We start from the raw sequence: 16020 nt of genomic DNA, 5'->3' as shown, positions 1-16020 counted from the left end.
TAGGTTTCTACTTTTCATTATTTGTTCATGATCATTTATTTGATACTCCTATCATGCACATATGTATTGTTTGATACAACGGCTGGTTGTCTTTGCCTACATTGGTACCTATACAGGGACCTCTGCATCTCTTTCTGTTTTCACCACAGTACTGGGCTCTGTAGGACAAACTTTAAATGTTGCTACATTCGTTTTATAATCAAATTTTTTGTTTATTTACTATATGTAGCCATTTCTACTTTCCGTTTCATCTTGCTCTATCGCGTTTCTTTATACGCTAGATGTGTTTTTTTTCTAAGCAGCAGTCTTTAAGCACAAATTGATTCAGCTATATAAAAAAGTTAATGCCACATGTGCTTCTGAGGTAATGATTAAGAGATTTAGTTTATGAAACAGGTTAAACTTTGCTGCTACAGTCCTGTTGTGGCCTAGTGAGGTTATGCGTGGATTTTTAGCATTTATACTTCTGAAGAGTGGAGTGCCGTCACCTCTTGAGTGGTGTCTGCACCCCGCAGGCATATCATTTGCTGGCGGTGGGGCACGCCAGATGTGGATCTGCTGGCCTCCCGCCTCAAAATCATAAGGTGCAGAGGTTCATGGCCAGAGCAAGGGATTCCTTGGCAGATACAACAGACACTCAGGTGGCGCCGCAGTCATCAGCTCATTTAGGCCTCTACTCTGCACAGTAGACGAGGAAGAAGCTTGAGTGGGGGAGAGGCTGAAGGGATAGATTTTAATAGGTCCGAATTGGCCTTGGTGCCCTGGTACAGAAAATCGTGGACATCCCCTGGGAGCTGCTGTTGTGCGAGGACCTCCTGTCTCAGGGACCAATATTCCACCCTGCTTTACCGCCTGTCTTAGCACCTGGCTTTCAATAGCTAAACTGTCAGAGGGACAGTGGGTTGTCAGGTTCTGTGATCCCCACAATGTTGAATCCATTTCCCAGAGCATTTATTGCACCTAGAAGGCTTACATTTTGTGGTGCAAGGCTGTGGGTTGCCACCCACACTCTTCTGTATCTAGAATCCTAGCTTTCCTACAATGTGGTGTTGATCAGAAACTGGCCTTGTGTTCTATTAAGGATCAAATATCTACTGTTGCAATCTTTTTTCAGCGTCCTTTGGCAACTCATTCGTTGGTTCATACCTTGGTTCAACATATTGTTCCCCCTGTGCGCTCAGTCACCGTGGGACCTGAACCTCCCCGTCCTTCAGAAGCCACAGTTCGAGATTAGGGAGCTCCCCTTGCTCATGCTCTCAGGTGGTCGCCTTTGTAGTGGCCATTACTTCCGCTTGTTCTGTATCAGAGCAGGTGGCTTGTCTTCAAAGTCTCCTGATTTGGTTCTCCACAGCGATAAGGTGGTTTCTACGACCGCATCCCTCCTGTCTCCTGAAGGTGGTATCTGCCCCTAATATGCATGAAGACATTGTTCTCCCTTCATTGTTCCCACGGCCGTCTCAACCTAAGGAGGTCGCACTGCATTCGTTGGATGTGGTTCGTGCACTCTGCATGTACCTTGTCAGCTACGGCCCACTTTCGGAGGTCGGATTCGCTTTTTGTGGTTGTGGATGCCTCTGGCAGCCTCTTTAGCCACCATTTCTCATTGGATCAGAAACAGTTGTCCAGGCTTATGCCATTAAGGGTCAGGTGCCTCCTTTTACCATCACAGCACACACTACCAGGGCAATTAGTGCTTCCTGGGCTGACACCAAGTGTCTGTTGCTCCAAGTTCGTAAAAAGGCGGCTACCTGGTCATCTGTGCACACATTTACCAAGTTTTACAAAGGTGATGTTCTAGCATCTTCGGATGCATGTTAGGCCGCACAGCTTTGCAGGCAGCTGAGGTTTCTGGTTCCCCTTACGGTTTTGGGTGGAGTTTTTTATTCTGTGTTCCCACGCTTTGCTTTAAGAAGCCCCTGCGGTTAAGAATGCGAAGCGCTCTGTCCATCAATGAAAGAAAGCAGTTTTTCTACTCACCATAAAATTAAGCGTAAATTGACTTATCAATTTTAAGGTCCAGTTTGAGGCCCCAACTAGGAATGAAGCTCAGATGGACCTGGTAATCTCAAATCATGCAGAGCTTATTCATATAAAACATCTGGGTAGCAGTGACCATAACATGATTTCATTTAATGTTAGCTGTATGCAACAAATACATACCGGTAAGATAAAAACAGTTAACTAAGAGCAAATTTTCCAAGGATGAGGGCTGCTGTCCAGGATTTAGACTGGGAGGGAATATTGGCATCAACGGACAGAACAGAAATGGGAATTCTAAAACGTGACTATGTAAACTCACTGCAAAGTATATTCCCATGGGCAAGAAGTTTAAAAGGTTAAAAGGCTAAAAAATGTAACCTATTTGGCTCACAGCCGTTAAAATGGCTAATAAAAAAAAAAAAAAAAAAGTGTTTAAATGTTACAAAGAAAAGAATATGTAAAAAGGAAATCAAGAGTGCAAAAAGTCAAACTAATGGCAAATTGCAAAAGATAGGACAAACCCCAAAAAATTCTTCAACTATATTAATCGTAAAAGGGTTAGGTCTGAGCATGTAGGCCCTTTAGAAAATAATCGAGTGGGTGACTACGGACAAAGGCAAATGTCTTACTTTCTTAAGCTCTGTGTATACAAAGGATCATGGGAGAGCTCATGTCCATAATGGGGGTGGTAGTGACACAGCTCCAAATGATCCACAATGGCTCAAAAGTGATATGGTCAAAAAATAGAATTAAGGTGGATAAAGCACCTGGACCAGGTGACATTGAGAACTGAGCTCTGTCATTTCAAGGCCATTATTTCTAATATTTAGGGACTCGTTCATGACTAGAATGGTACCACTGGATTGGCGCAGGGCCAATGTGCTGCCCATATTTAAAAAGGGATCAAAGTCTTTGCAAAGTAACTATAGACCGGTTTACCTTCTATAGTGGGGAAGAAATTGTAGAGTTTAACCACTTAAGGACCGCCAGATTGCCATTACAATGGCACAGGCAGGCACAAGCACGTACATGTACATGCCTGCCTTCCAGCGGGTGGGGGGTCCGATCGGACCCCCTCCCGCTGGATATGGCGGTCCAGTTCGCGCCAGGAGCGATCCGTGATGAGGGGATGGCTGTTGGTTTCTGGCCACCCCCTCTGGATCGCTCCTGGCCAATGAGAAGCTTTCTCCCACTGTGTATTGTTTACACAAGGAGGAAGTGATGTCATTCTCCTTGGGGCGGTCTTTTTGACCGGACTACGAGGAGAAGACTAAAAGTAAGTGTGCACCAACACTACACTGACATGTAGGTACACACAGGCACACAAACCCCTCCCCGATCCCCCCCCCCCGCCCCCCTCCAGTCACAGTGTCACTGATTGCATTGATCATTTCTTTACTGATCACTGCATTCAGTGTCAGTTGTAACAGTAAAAACTGTCAGGGCAGTTAGTGTTAGGTCCAGGGTAGCCCCCTATCACCCCCCAATAAAGATTTAACCCCCTGATTGCCCCTAGTTAACCCTTTCACCAGCGATCACAGTATAAGTGTCACTGGTGACGCTGGTTAGCCAGTTATTTAGGTTCCCCGTCAGGTTTTTATATAGCGCCAGGGACCCCCATATACTACCTAATAAAAATTTGAACCCCCTGATTGCCCCTAGTTAACCCTTTCACCAGTGATCACCGTATAAGTGTTACGGGTGACTCTGGTTAGTTTGCTTTTTATAGCATCAGGGCACCCACCATTTATTACCCAATAAAGGTTTAACCCCCTGATTACCCGGCGGGTGATATCAATTAGGTTTTAGGGTCAGGGTCTGCGTCGCCCCAGGCGGCGCTAGGTTAGTGCCAGTACCGCTAACACCCACATGCAAAGCATAAACCTCCCGTAGTGGTATAGAATCTGAACAGATCAATATCTGATCAGATCTATACTAGCGTCCCCAGCAGTTTAGGGTTCCAAAAAAACGCATTGTTACTGGGATCAGCCCAGATACCTGCTAGCACCTGCGTTTTGCCCCTCTGCCCAGCCCACCCAAGTGCAGTATCGATCGATCACTGTCACTTACAAAACACTAAACACATAACTGCAGCGATCGCAGAGTCAGGCCTGATCCCTGCGATCGCTAACAGTTTTTTTGGTAGCATTTTATATTTAAATCCGGAAGGCAGTGCTTGGTTTTTGGGGTCCCGTACGTGGCTAGGCTCCCAAAAAGTCCCCCACATGTGGTATCCCCATACTCGGGAGAAGCAACAGAATTTATTGATCATTTAGTGACAACTTTGTGCAAAAAAAAAAAAAAGTTCGTAATATTCCCGCAACTTGTGGCAAAACATAAAAAATATTCCATGGACTCAACACGCCTCTCAGTAAATAGCTTGGGGTGTCTACTTTCCAAAATGGGGTCATTTTGGGGGGTTTTGTGCTATTTTGGCATTTTATGGCCTTCGAAACTAATAGGTAGTGAGGAGTGAAATCAAAAATTTGCACCCTTAGAAATCCTGAAGGCAGTGATTGGATTTCGGGGTGCCGTGCACGACTAGACTCCCAAAAAGTCCCACACATGTGGTATCCTCATACTCGGGAGAAGTAGCGGAATATATTTTGGGATGCAATTCCACATATAACCATGGCATGTGTGAGCAATATATCATTTAGTGACAACTTTTTGTAAAAAAAATAAAAATATTTATTTTTTGTCATTCAATCCCTTGGGACAAAAAAATAAATAAAAAATTCAATGGTCTCAACATGGCCCTCAGCAAATAGCTTGGGGTGTCTACTTTCCAAAATGGGGTCATTTGGGGGGGTTTTGTGGCATCTTGGCATTTTATGACCTTCAAAACTGATAGGTAGTGAGGAGTAAAATAAAAAATGTATGCCCTTAGAAATCCTCAAGGCGGTGCTTGGATTTCGGGGTCCCGTACACGGCTAGGCTCCCAAAAAGTCCCACACATGTGGTATCCCTGTACTCAGGAGAAGCAGCAGAATGTATTTTGGGGTGTCATTTCACATATGCCCATAGCATGTGTGAGCAATATATCATTTAGTGACAACTTTTTGTAAAAATTATTTTTTTTTGTCATTATTCAATCCCTTAGGACAAAAAAAATAAATATTCAATGGGCTCAACATACCCATCAGCAATTTCCTTGGGGTGTCTACTTTCCAAAATGGTGTCATTTGGGGGGGGGGGGGGGGTTTGTACTGCCCTGCCATTTTAGCACCTCAAGAAATGAGATAGGCAGTCAAATTAAAAGCTGTGTAAATTCCAGAAAATGTACTCTAGTTTGTAGACGCTATAACTTTTGCGCAAACCAAAAAATATACACTTGACATTTTTTTTTACTAAAGACATGTGGCTGAATACATTTTGCCCTCAATGTATGACTAAAATTTAGTTTATTCGATTTTTCTTATAACAAAAAGAAGAAAATATATTTTTTTCGAAATTTTTGCTCTCTTTTTCCATTTATATCGCAAAAAATAAAAATCGCAGAGGCAATCAAATACCATCAAAAGAAAGCTCCATTTGTGGGAAGAAAAGGACACAAATTTCGTTTGGGTGCAATATTGCATGACCGCGCAATTACCAGTTAAAACAGCGCAGTGCGAAATTGGAAAAAAAGACCTCTGGTCCATAAGGTGTTTATTGGTCCGGGGCTGTAGTGGTTAATAAAAGACCACTTAGACGAGTTCTTGCTGGAAAAATAATAATTTTTAACAGCAACAGGCCGAATGGATTCATGAAAGACAGAAGTTGTCAAACAAACCCATTATCTTTATGAGGTGGCAAGTAAAGCCTTAGACAGAGGGGTTGCTGTGGACGTGGTATACTTGGATTTTGCAAAAGCGTTTTACAGTTCCCCACACACGGCTCTAGAGGTCGCCTGAGATGGGTTTTTCTCTGGCTGATGCTTAGAAATTGAGGCGGCCAATATGTGATGCCGGCTTTTGCGGCCGATATTTTAGGCAGGTGGCACCAACAGGTTTTACACTGAGCCGATATAGTGTAACTGTATGAAACTGACACATGTAACTGAATGCAGAGAGACCAGCTATCAAAAATCAGCGGTGATGTTGGGGGTGGGTGGGACCCAGAAACTAACAAACACCAGCCGATAGGGCAGCTTAACCACTTCAATACAGGGCACTTATACACCTTCCTGCCCAGACCAATTTTGAGCTTTCAGTGCTGTTGCACTTTGAATGACAATTGCGCAGTCATGCTACACTGCACCCAAATTACATTTTTATCATTTTGTTGCCACAAATAGAGCTTTCTTTTGGTGGCATTTGATCACCTCTGGGATTTTTTTTCCTGCTAAACAAATAAAAAGACCGAAAATCTTGAAAAAAAACATTTTTTGTTTCAGTTACAAAACTTTGTAAATAAGTAAGTTTTCTCCTTCACTGACGGGCACCGACGAGGCTGCAGTGACGGGCACCGACGAGGCTGCAGTGACGGGCACCGACGAGGCTGCAGTGACGGGCACCGACGAGGCTGCAGTGACGGGCACCGACGAGGCTGCAGTGACGGGCACCGACGAGGCTGCAGTGACGGGCACCGACGAGGCTGCAGTGACGGGCACCGACGAGGCAGCAGTGACGGGCACCGACGAGGCAGCAGTGACGGGCACCGATAGGCAGCATTGTGCCAATTGCGGGCACTGATTGGCATCCCTGGTGGTCTAGGGTGCATACCTGGTGCTGGGCATCTCCTGGTGGTCCAGTGTGGGCATCCTCGGGGGGGGGGGGGCTGTGCTGATAATCGATCAGCACAGACCCCCCATCAGAGGAGCAGCCAATCGGAAAAGCCGATCACCGGCTCTTCCTATTTACACTGATCAGCCGTGATTGACACGGCTGATCACGTGGTAAAGAGTATCCGTCGGAGACACTTTACCGAGATCGTAGTTGCAGGGTGTCAGACTGACACACCGCAACAACGATCGCCGTGATGCGCTCCCCCAGGGGCCCGCAGCAGCTCAATATGCTGATCACGTCATACGACGTCCGGTCAGGATATTACAACCACTTTGCCGCCGTCATTTTGCTATATGGCGGGCGGCAAGTGGTTAAGGGGGGGCGAAGCCACATACACATAGTGGCCTGCCAAGATTCCATTGGCTTGTGTTTGATATCTGCTGGGTCCTGCCCACCCCCGACATCAACGCTGAATTTTGACAGCTCCTCTCTCTCTGCATTCAGTTACACATGTCAGTTTCTCACACACACACGCTCTGGCAAGCATCAAGAGCTGCTCTGTCAATGGAGTGTGTGGAAGGGAGGAGGAACACTTGTGGGTTGCGGTCAGTGTTAATAGGCCGAATTAGCATAATAAAATCGGCCGATCCTGATCTCTTAAAGGCCAAATATCGGCTGACCTCTACACAGCTCATGTGTAAGGTAAAGTCTATAGGCATGGAAAGATGAATTTGTAAATTGATAGAGAACTGGCTAAGAGACAGAAATCAGAGAGTAGTGGTTAAAGACTCTTAACCTGAATGGTCTAAGGTTATCAGTGGTCTGCCCCAAGATTCAGTGCTGGGACCCTTTTTAATTTTTTTTTTTATAAATGATATACAGTGCCTTCCAAAAAGTATTCATCCCCCTTGGCATTTTTCGTATTTTGTTGCCACACAAACTGGAATTCACAGGGATTATTTGAGGATTTGTATCATTTAATTTACAGAATATGCCCAGAACTTTGAAGACTTTATTATTGTGAAGCAAACAAATAGGACAAAATAGCAGAAAAAGCCAATGTGCATAACTATTCACCCCAAGTCAATACTAGACCTTTTGCAGCTATCGCAGAGCCAAGTCACTTTGGATAAGTCTCTATGAGCTTGCCACATCTTACCAATGGGATTTTTGCCCATTCCTCCTTGCAAAACTGCTCCAGCTCCTTCAAGTTAGATTGCTGTTTACAAGCGTAAACCATCCAAGTCTGACCACAGGTTTTCTATTAGGTTGAGGTCTGGGCTTTGACTTAGCCATTCCAACACACAATTACAGGTTTCATCTTAACCACTTCAACCCCGGGAAGATTTGGCTGCTGAATGACCAGGCCATTTTTTGCGATTCAGCAGTGCGCTGCTTTAACTTACAATTGCGGGGTTGTGCGATGCTGCACCCAAACAAAATTTACGTCTTTCCCACACCCCGCCACAAAGCTTTTTTTTGGTGGTATTTGATCATCTCTGCATTTTTTTTTGCACTATAAAAAAAAAAACAAACACACACACACACAATATTTTGTACTTGTTGCAATAATAAATATCCCCCCTTTTTTTTTTTTTTTTAAAGAAAACAAGCAATCTTTTTTCCCCCAGTTTGGGCTGACCTGTATTCTAAATTTTTTTTCTTTTACAAAAGTTTTATTAACAAGTAAAACATAACAAGAATATCCAAATGGTTGCTGGTTACATTAGATATCAATAAAAGAGAGAAAAAAAAAATTATATAAAAAAAAATCCCGACAGCGGAATATTACATGTTTAGCATGGTGTACATCAACATGAGTGCTGGAAAACGGTAAAAAACAAAAACGCACCCAAAATGAACAATCACTTATAAGTAAATCAAAAGGACGTTATATAAGAGAGGAGAAAAAATGAAAATATAGTGCAATCTGTCGGGTTTGACTATTTCCAACCAGCAAGACACATGTGGGTCCTTCACAACCTAGGTCGGAGGAAGGAGTACACAAATAGACAAGAGAAAGGAAAAAGTAGGTTAGAAGCAAAAAAGTCAGAAGGAGGGTAGAGAAGATGAATAGGAAAGACCAAAAGAAAAAGAGGGGAGAGAGTCCGTTCCACTAGGGGAGGGGGGGGGGTGCGCACAGAGCCCTTAGATTGACATCAAGCGACTATCAAATCTGGAGGCCGGGTTACAAGATATCCAGGGACTCCAGGTTCTAAGAAATTCATTGTGTGTGTCAGAGGTTAAAGACGTTAGTTTCTCGTTAACCATGATGTCATTCATACGATTTTTAACTGCCTCAAAGCTGAGTACAGGAGTTTTCCAAGAGCGCGCAATGGTCAATTTTGTTGCATTAAAAAGATGTTGGGCTAGTTGGCGCTCTGAGCAAAGAAGCTCTTGGATAGGTTTACAAAGTAGGGCTTCATAGGGATCTCTTTTCAGGTTGGTATGAAACATTCCGTAGCAGTGCATAGACCCTGACCCTGCAAAGTCTGCAAACTTTTGGGCATGTCCACCAAATATGTGCCATAGACCCTGTTATCGGGCAGCCCCTAAAACAATGAGGAGAATAAGAGGGGATAAATCTCGCTAGCCTGTCGGGCGTATAATACCACCTATAAAAGACTTTATATGCATTTTCAAGAATAAGGACATTCCTTGAACTTTTCATGAGAGATAATGTCATAGTCTGCCAGTCCTCCGGGTCCAGCCGTCTCGCTAGGTCCTTCTCCCATTGGAGATAATATTTGTTTACGGGGGGTTTGCTAATAGAAATGATATTAGAGTATAGTAGGGATATAGTCCCGGGGAGTGAGGAGTAGCCCTACATATCTTTTCAAAGGAGGTCAGAGTGTACGGAGTAGGCTGGGCCCGAAGGAGTTGCTGGAGAAAGTGCTTAATTTGTAGGTAACTATAATGTTCCCGCAAGGGAATGTCATGGGAGGAACGAAGCGTTTCAAAGGAGATTATTTTCATAGGGGTAAGCAGTGAATAAACATCTGTAAAGCCACTATCCGCCCACCAAGAAAACTGGCCTGGATTGTCCCAACTAGGGGGGAACATTGGGCAGTGCGCAAGGCGTAGTAAAGGCAAATGGGGGGATATGAGATTCGCAGAATATTTTATCGAGTCCCAGAGGCGTAGCGAATGGGCCATACACGGTCCAAGCCCCTTTGGGCGCTTCACGGGAGGAAGCCATGGTATGGACGAGATGGGTGTGGTGTGTGAGTCGACCAGGTCAATAGTGGCCCACAGTGGCATTTGGTAATTATCGTGGAGGCGAGTGATTGGGGCGATATTCGCCGCCAGATAGTACGCCCGAAGATTAGGGACCGACAGGCCCCCCTCAATCCGCCTGGCGTACAATGTCTGTTTGTTAATTCTAGGATGAGAGGACCCCCATATAAATTTCAGAAGTTTACGCTGATAGATTCGCAGTATGTGGGGGGCAATTGGGATGGGCAGAACCCTAAAGAAATATAATAACTTAGGTCATACGGGCCGCTGTAATTCTGCCAAACCAGGAGATCGGACAGTGGGACCAGGAGGACAGCAATGCATCTAGTTTACGAAAAAGAGAAGGAAAATTGGCCTGGTACAAACCTTCATACTTAGGGGTGATATGAATTCCCAAATAGGGTAATGAAGGAAGCCATTGAAAAGAGAAATTTGCTTTTATAGAGGATAATTCTAGGGATGAAAGATTTACCGACATAGCTTTGGACTTAGTAGGGTTAACTCGTAGACCCGAAAGGGACGCAAAAGTCTCCAAGAGAGAAAACAAGTTAGGTAGGGAAAGTCTGGGTGAAGTCAAAGTTAACAGGATATCATCCGCAAATAGCGAAATTTTATGTGGAAAACCCGCCACTTCGATGCCTTTGACGTCAGGATGTGAACGAATCGACTCCACTAGAGGTTCCATGGCCAAAACAAATAGGGGCGAAAGTGGGCAGCCTTGACGAGTGCCCCTTCGAATAGGGAATTTGGGTGATTCAAACCCATAGTATTTAACTTTGGCTTGAGGGGCGTCGTACAGTGCTGCCAACCAACGCAGAAATGAAGCTCCAAAGCCAAAGTGGCGGAGTACGGTCATAAGATACGGCCAGGATAGCGTGTCAAAAGCTTTGTTCACATCTAGCGACAAAAGCATAGATTCTAATGATCGGCTATGGGCAATGTTCTGCAGTTGAATAATTCTCCGGATCGCGTCCCCAGCCTGTCGCATCGGAACAAAGCCTACTTAATCCTTTTTTAATTAGGCGGGGAAGGAAAGAATTGAGACGATTAGCTAATATTTTTGTAAGAATTTTCATGTCTATATTAATTAGGGAAATAGGACGAAAGTTCGCCCAGGAGGTATGGTCACGATCGGGCTTCGGTATCATCACTATATTGGCTGTGAGCAACTCCGGAGAGAGGTTCTGCCCATTCTTAATGGAGTTGTACACAGCCGTCAATGGGGCTGCCACCACATCTACTAGCTTCCTATAGTAAAGGGCCGTAAAGCCATCCGGGCCAGGCCGCTTCCCAATTTTTAAATCTAATACATTGCCTAACCTCGGATTCACGAATATCACGGTCCATAAGGTCCTTCTGGGCGCTTGTTAAGGAGGGAAGTGAAATTCGCTGGAGAAATTCTGTCCCATCTTGCTCCGATCCAGAGTCCTGGGCGGAGTATAGAACAGAAAGTCTATGGCGGAACTCATCCAGTATACGCACCGGGTTACTCGTGAGTTGGTTATGTCGAGTGCGCAAGGCTATAGGAGCTGGTTTAGAATCAAATGTCCGTAATCTCCTAGCCAGCATCGCAGTGGGTTTATTTGCTCTGACGTACCAGCGTTGACGAGACCAGCACAAGGTGCGTTCAGCTTGATCAGTCAGACAAAGGTCCATTTCCATGCGAGCCTGGTCCAGGAGCTTACGGTTAGCACGGGAAGGGGTATTTTTAAAAGTAACAGAAGTAGAGTCCAGGCGGGACTCCAATTGCTTCTGCAATTTTTGTCTTTCTTTCTTGCGTTTCGATGCTAACTGAATAATATGGCCCCTTAGGACAGCTTTGTAGGCTTCCCATAGGGTCATTGGGGAAGAAACCGAGGCAGAATTAAGGCGAAAGTACTCAATTGACGCTTCCGTTAAGCTGTCCTGAATATCTCTCAAAGATAGTAACGAGTCATTCATTCATGACCCAAGGGGAAGGTTGCGGATTATGCATTAAAGACTGGCAGACTACTAAAAGGGGATCATGGTCTGTCCAGGGAGCTGCCAAGATAGATACTGACTCCACTAAAGGAAGATGTTTTCTATACATGATGACATGATCAATTCTGGAGTGTGAATGGTGCGGATGGGAATAGTAGGTATAATCCCTGCTGGATGGATGGCATTCTCGCCAGAGGTCTACTAAATCATGGGAGCGTAAAGAACGGGAAAACGTTTTAGCTGCCGACGTGGGAGCCAGCTTGTCTGAAGGGCATTTGTCTAAGGTTGGATTTAGGGCGACATTGGAATATCCTGCTAGCAATAGAGTCCCTCTCTGGTGTAATGTCAACAGAGCACAGATATGGGAGAGGAAAGGGCCTGGGTTAGAATTGGGGGCATAATAAGTCAAAATAGTAACCTCGGTGTCCTGAATATTCCCCAAAAGCAGGAGGTATCTACCAGCAGGGTCAGCTATCTGTCTATCACAGCGAAACGGGACTGTCTTGCGAAAAGCAATCAAAACTGCCCGTTGTTTGGTCTGGCCATTGGCCTGGAATACTTGGGGATATTGGGAATCAAAATATTTAGGACAGGAGGTAGAGGAAAAGTGAGTTTCCTGCAGACATGCTATGTCAATACGTTGTTTTCTAAGGTATTTAAATATTTTAACCTGTTTCTGTGGCGAGTTCATACCTTGCACATTCAAAGACAGCCAATGTAATGTCATCTTGCGTAGGGAAAAGGAGGCTTATTATAGGCTCTGTGCGCAACCCCCTTGGACTCTGGGAAAAGAGGAAAAAGAATAGAAATAGGAAAGCCCAGGAGGGCCAGAAAGGAACGGTAGAAGAAGAGAGAAGGCAGAGACAGAATAGAGCCGAGAGGAGCTCGGAAAAGATACACACTGTGAAGCAATAGTGCCACTAAGCGTGGACCGGTGGGTCCACCCAAAGATCGGTGGTTGGGCGGGACCATGATCCCACGCAAATACCGACGCAGTGGGGGCGCAGTGGTCCACCAGGCCCACCCGGCATATCTAAAAAAGTTATAAATGAAACACATTAAACATAAGCACCAGATTAATTCAGTTTAACTATTGACTCAATAGCAGCCAAGAAAAAGAAAAAAATATAGAACGGTGCAATAAGCATGAACTCCGGTAGTAGTTACAGGAACCCCGTGACAATGAACCCGTCAGGAGAGCCAATAGGAACCAGGGGAAGCGACCGCCATCCGAAGACGGAGGCGGCATTCTACATTTTTAACCAAAAATATCGCAATAAGCGTATACTGATTGGTTTACGCAAAAGTTATAGCATCTACTAAACTGGGGATAGATTTATAGCATTTTTATTTATTTTTTACTAGTATGGTGGAGATCTGCGACATTATGGCGGACACTTGACATTTTTGGGACCATTGGCATTTATACAGCGATCAGTGGTATAAAAATTCACAGATTACTGTAACAATGTCACTGGCAGGAAGGGGTTAACACTAGGGGGCGATCAATAGGTTAACTGTGTTCCCTGTGTGTGATTCTAACTGTAGGGGGAGGGGCCTGACCTAGAGGAAATGACAGATCACGATTCCTAGCACACATGTCCCTGTTCTGCCTCTCGTGCCCGTGATCGCGACAGTCGGCCACGAGCACAGGCACTCAGAGTGCGACGGCATGGGCACCTGATATCCAGCTTAAAGGAAATACGACATATCGCCAAGTCAACTCTGACTAGTTTCCCAGTCTGGACTCCCCAAAACATTCCCACAGCATGCTGCTGCCACCACCATGTTTCATTGCAGGGATCGTGTTCTTTGGGTGATTTGAGGTGTTGGGTTTGTGCCAGACAGCTTTTTGATGGTTAATTTTAATCTCAGACCAGAGCACCTTCCTCCATACATTTTGGGAGTCTCCCGCGTGCCCTTTTGCAAACTCAAAATGTGCCATTTTGTTTTTTGCTGAAAGTAATGGCCTTCTTTTGGCCACTCTGCCATAAAGCCCAACTCTATGGAGTGCACGGCTTATTGTCAGCCTATGTACAGATACTCCAGTCTCTGCTGTCAAACTCTGCTGCTGCTAAAACGCAATCCAGCAAGCTAGGATTGTTTTTTACGAGAGCCAACTGTCAGTTCTAAAAAAAATACCGGCATGATGCCTGCAGCTGCCAGCACATCTCTAGTTGTCAAGTGGTTAATATAAATATTTGAGATGCAATATTTCTGTCGCATACAATTACACGTTCCAAAATGATATAGTATTTGCATTTGCCTGCATAAATTACTACTGGATCAAAGGGTGCAACCTAAAGAAATAAACCACACTAAGGGCTTTTAAAATTACCCTCGTCAGTGCTTTTGGCACCTTTGACCCATTGGGAACATACCTTCACTTCCTGTCCAAAAGCCAAAACAGGAAGTGAGGGAAAAAAAAAAAAAAAAAAAAAAAAAACTGTCCACTGAGTTCCTGGTTGTCACTAGTACGAGTATCCCTATACTTCCCCTCTAGTCCTCATAACACGTCAGGATTTTTTTCACTTTTACTCTTAGTAATCATGGTAAACATTACAAATAGAGCGGGTTATTTTCGGACAAAAAGCAATAAAAACCTGACAGTTATGCATGTTCTCCCTTTGCTTTCATAGGTTTCTTCCAGGTACACTTCAAAGACATGTTGGTACTTTAATTGGTTCCTGTGTAAAAATCGGAGCCAGTACATTTATGCATGCATGCACGATTGTGAGTTAGGAACCTTAGATTGTAAGCGCCTGAGGGCACTGATGTGAATGTATAAAAACACATGTAAATTGCTGCGTAAATTGTTGGCGCTATACAAGTACCTGTAATAAAAATCCCTTCACATTTTATAAAAGAAAAAAAAAATTAAAAAAAAAGGTATTTTTAAAACATAGAAGTATACCACAAAGCAGCAATTTTAACCAGATTATCGGAGGGGGGTTCGATTGGAGCAAGCCCTTTGCCCTCTGGAGTAGCATGCTCTCCCCTGGATCCCCCCGACCTCCTCTTATGATCCAACAACTCTTGCTCCTCTGGGATAGTGGTGTTGCGTAGTGGGGCCTTTCTAACCAGGACCCTTGACACCCCCCATTTTGAAAACCCCTCTCTTGAATCAGGACTCCAGAAGAACACTGTCCCGTTTTTGTCTCCAATGGACTGATACGCCATTTTTACTCTGACTGCACTATTTTCGCAGCCACACAACCACTTCTTTCCACTCTCAACCCATAGTCAATCTTTACTTATGCAATTTCAACTGATCTTACCTCCCTGAAACATCTCCTTTCCCAGGACACACTTTCTACCCACACAGCATCTAAACTATATGGGATTCTGAGAAGGGAGGACCTCCGGAGAGGAAGTGCTGTATACTCTGAAGTGGGAAACATTTCTAGACACCTCTTTTATGGAAAGTCTTTACATTTATGTTTTTATATAGGTTTATACACTGGTATTTAAATAAAACGTTGTTTGGCTCAAAATATAGAAGTATATCGCAAATGTGACCAGGGAGTGGGTAACAAATTCCATTTTGGCAAAACGCAGGATATTTACTGCTTACCCATCTATTATAATCTGGTCATATTGAGCTGGCTTATCACACACCGGACAAGTCCATGTTGGTTTCTTTTCATTCATTTGCAAATAGAACACTGCATCAAAGCACTGGAGGTGAGCACAGGTCTCTGCTCGACAGGGTACAGTCAGGCGCATCTTGACAAGCTGTAAACAAAGTAAAGTTAGAAATTATGCAAAACAGTTACAGAATGCAAAGGCATGAGTTTAGTACAGGCAGCCCAATTAGATTGGCATATACACACAAAAAAAAAAAAAACCTGGATTACTTAACATTACCACTTCCAGGTAACAAGTGAAAATCTTAAAGCCGTCTACAGAACAAAGTAATTGTGACAAAGCCAGAACGTTAACTCAAATTTCCCCAATTGGAGTGGATTTGTAATTCACATCAGGCACATTTAACAGAACCCAGCTCCTCTAACTATTGTAGTACAAGACATTTGATTGTTGGCTGCATACAATTATTCAGAAGAGACAGATTCATAGCTCAAGCTTCCATTATGTGTGAGCCACCAGTGTGCATATTTGGGAATTGCCATTC

At 44.3% G+C, this 16020-nt stretch overlaps 1 protein-coding gene across 1 annotated transcript in view; it reads right to left on the bottom strand.

Moving 5' to 3' along the window:
- PIAS4 (protein inhibitor of activated STAT 4) overlaps nt 1-16020 on the bottom strand; it is a 157370-nt gene that overhangs the window by 8264 nt on the left and 133086 nt on the right. The window contains exon 9 of the mRNA XM_077475816.1: nt 15463-15623. Within this exon, the coding sequence (XP_077331942.1) occupies nt 15463-15623 (161 nt within the window). The remainder of the gene's footprint in view (nt 1-15462; nt 15624-16020) is intronic.

This window comes from Lithobates pipiens, unplaced genomic scaffold, assembly GCF_037356315.1.
Source record: "Lithobates pipiens isolate NorthernLeopardFrog02 unplaced genomic scaffold, aLitPip1_a1.2 Scaffold_13, whole genome shotgun sequence".
NCBI classification, from domain to species: Eukaryota; Metazoa; Chordata; class Amphibia; order Anura; family Ranidae; genus Lithobates; species Lithobates pipiens.
The sequence above is the reverse complement of the archived record's forward strand: the minus strand, read 5'-3'. Positions and strand labels throughout refer to the sequence as shown.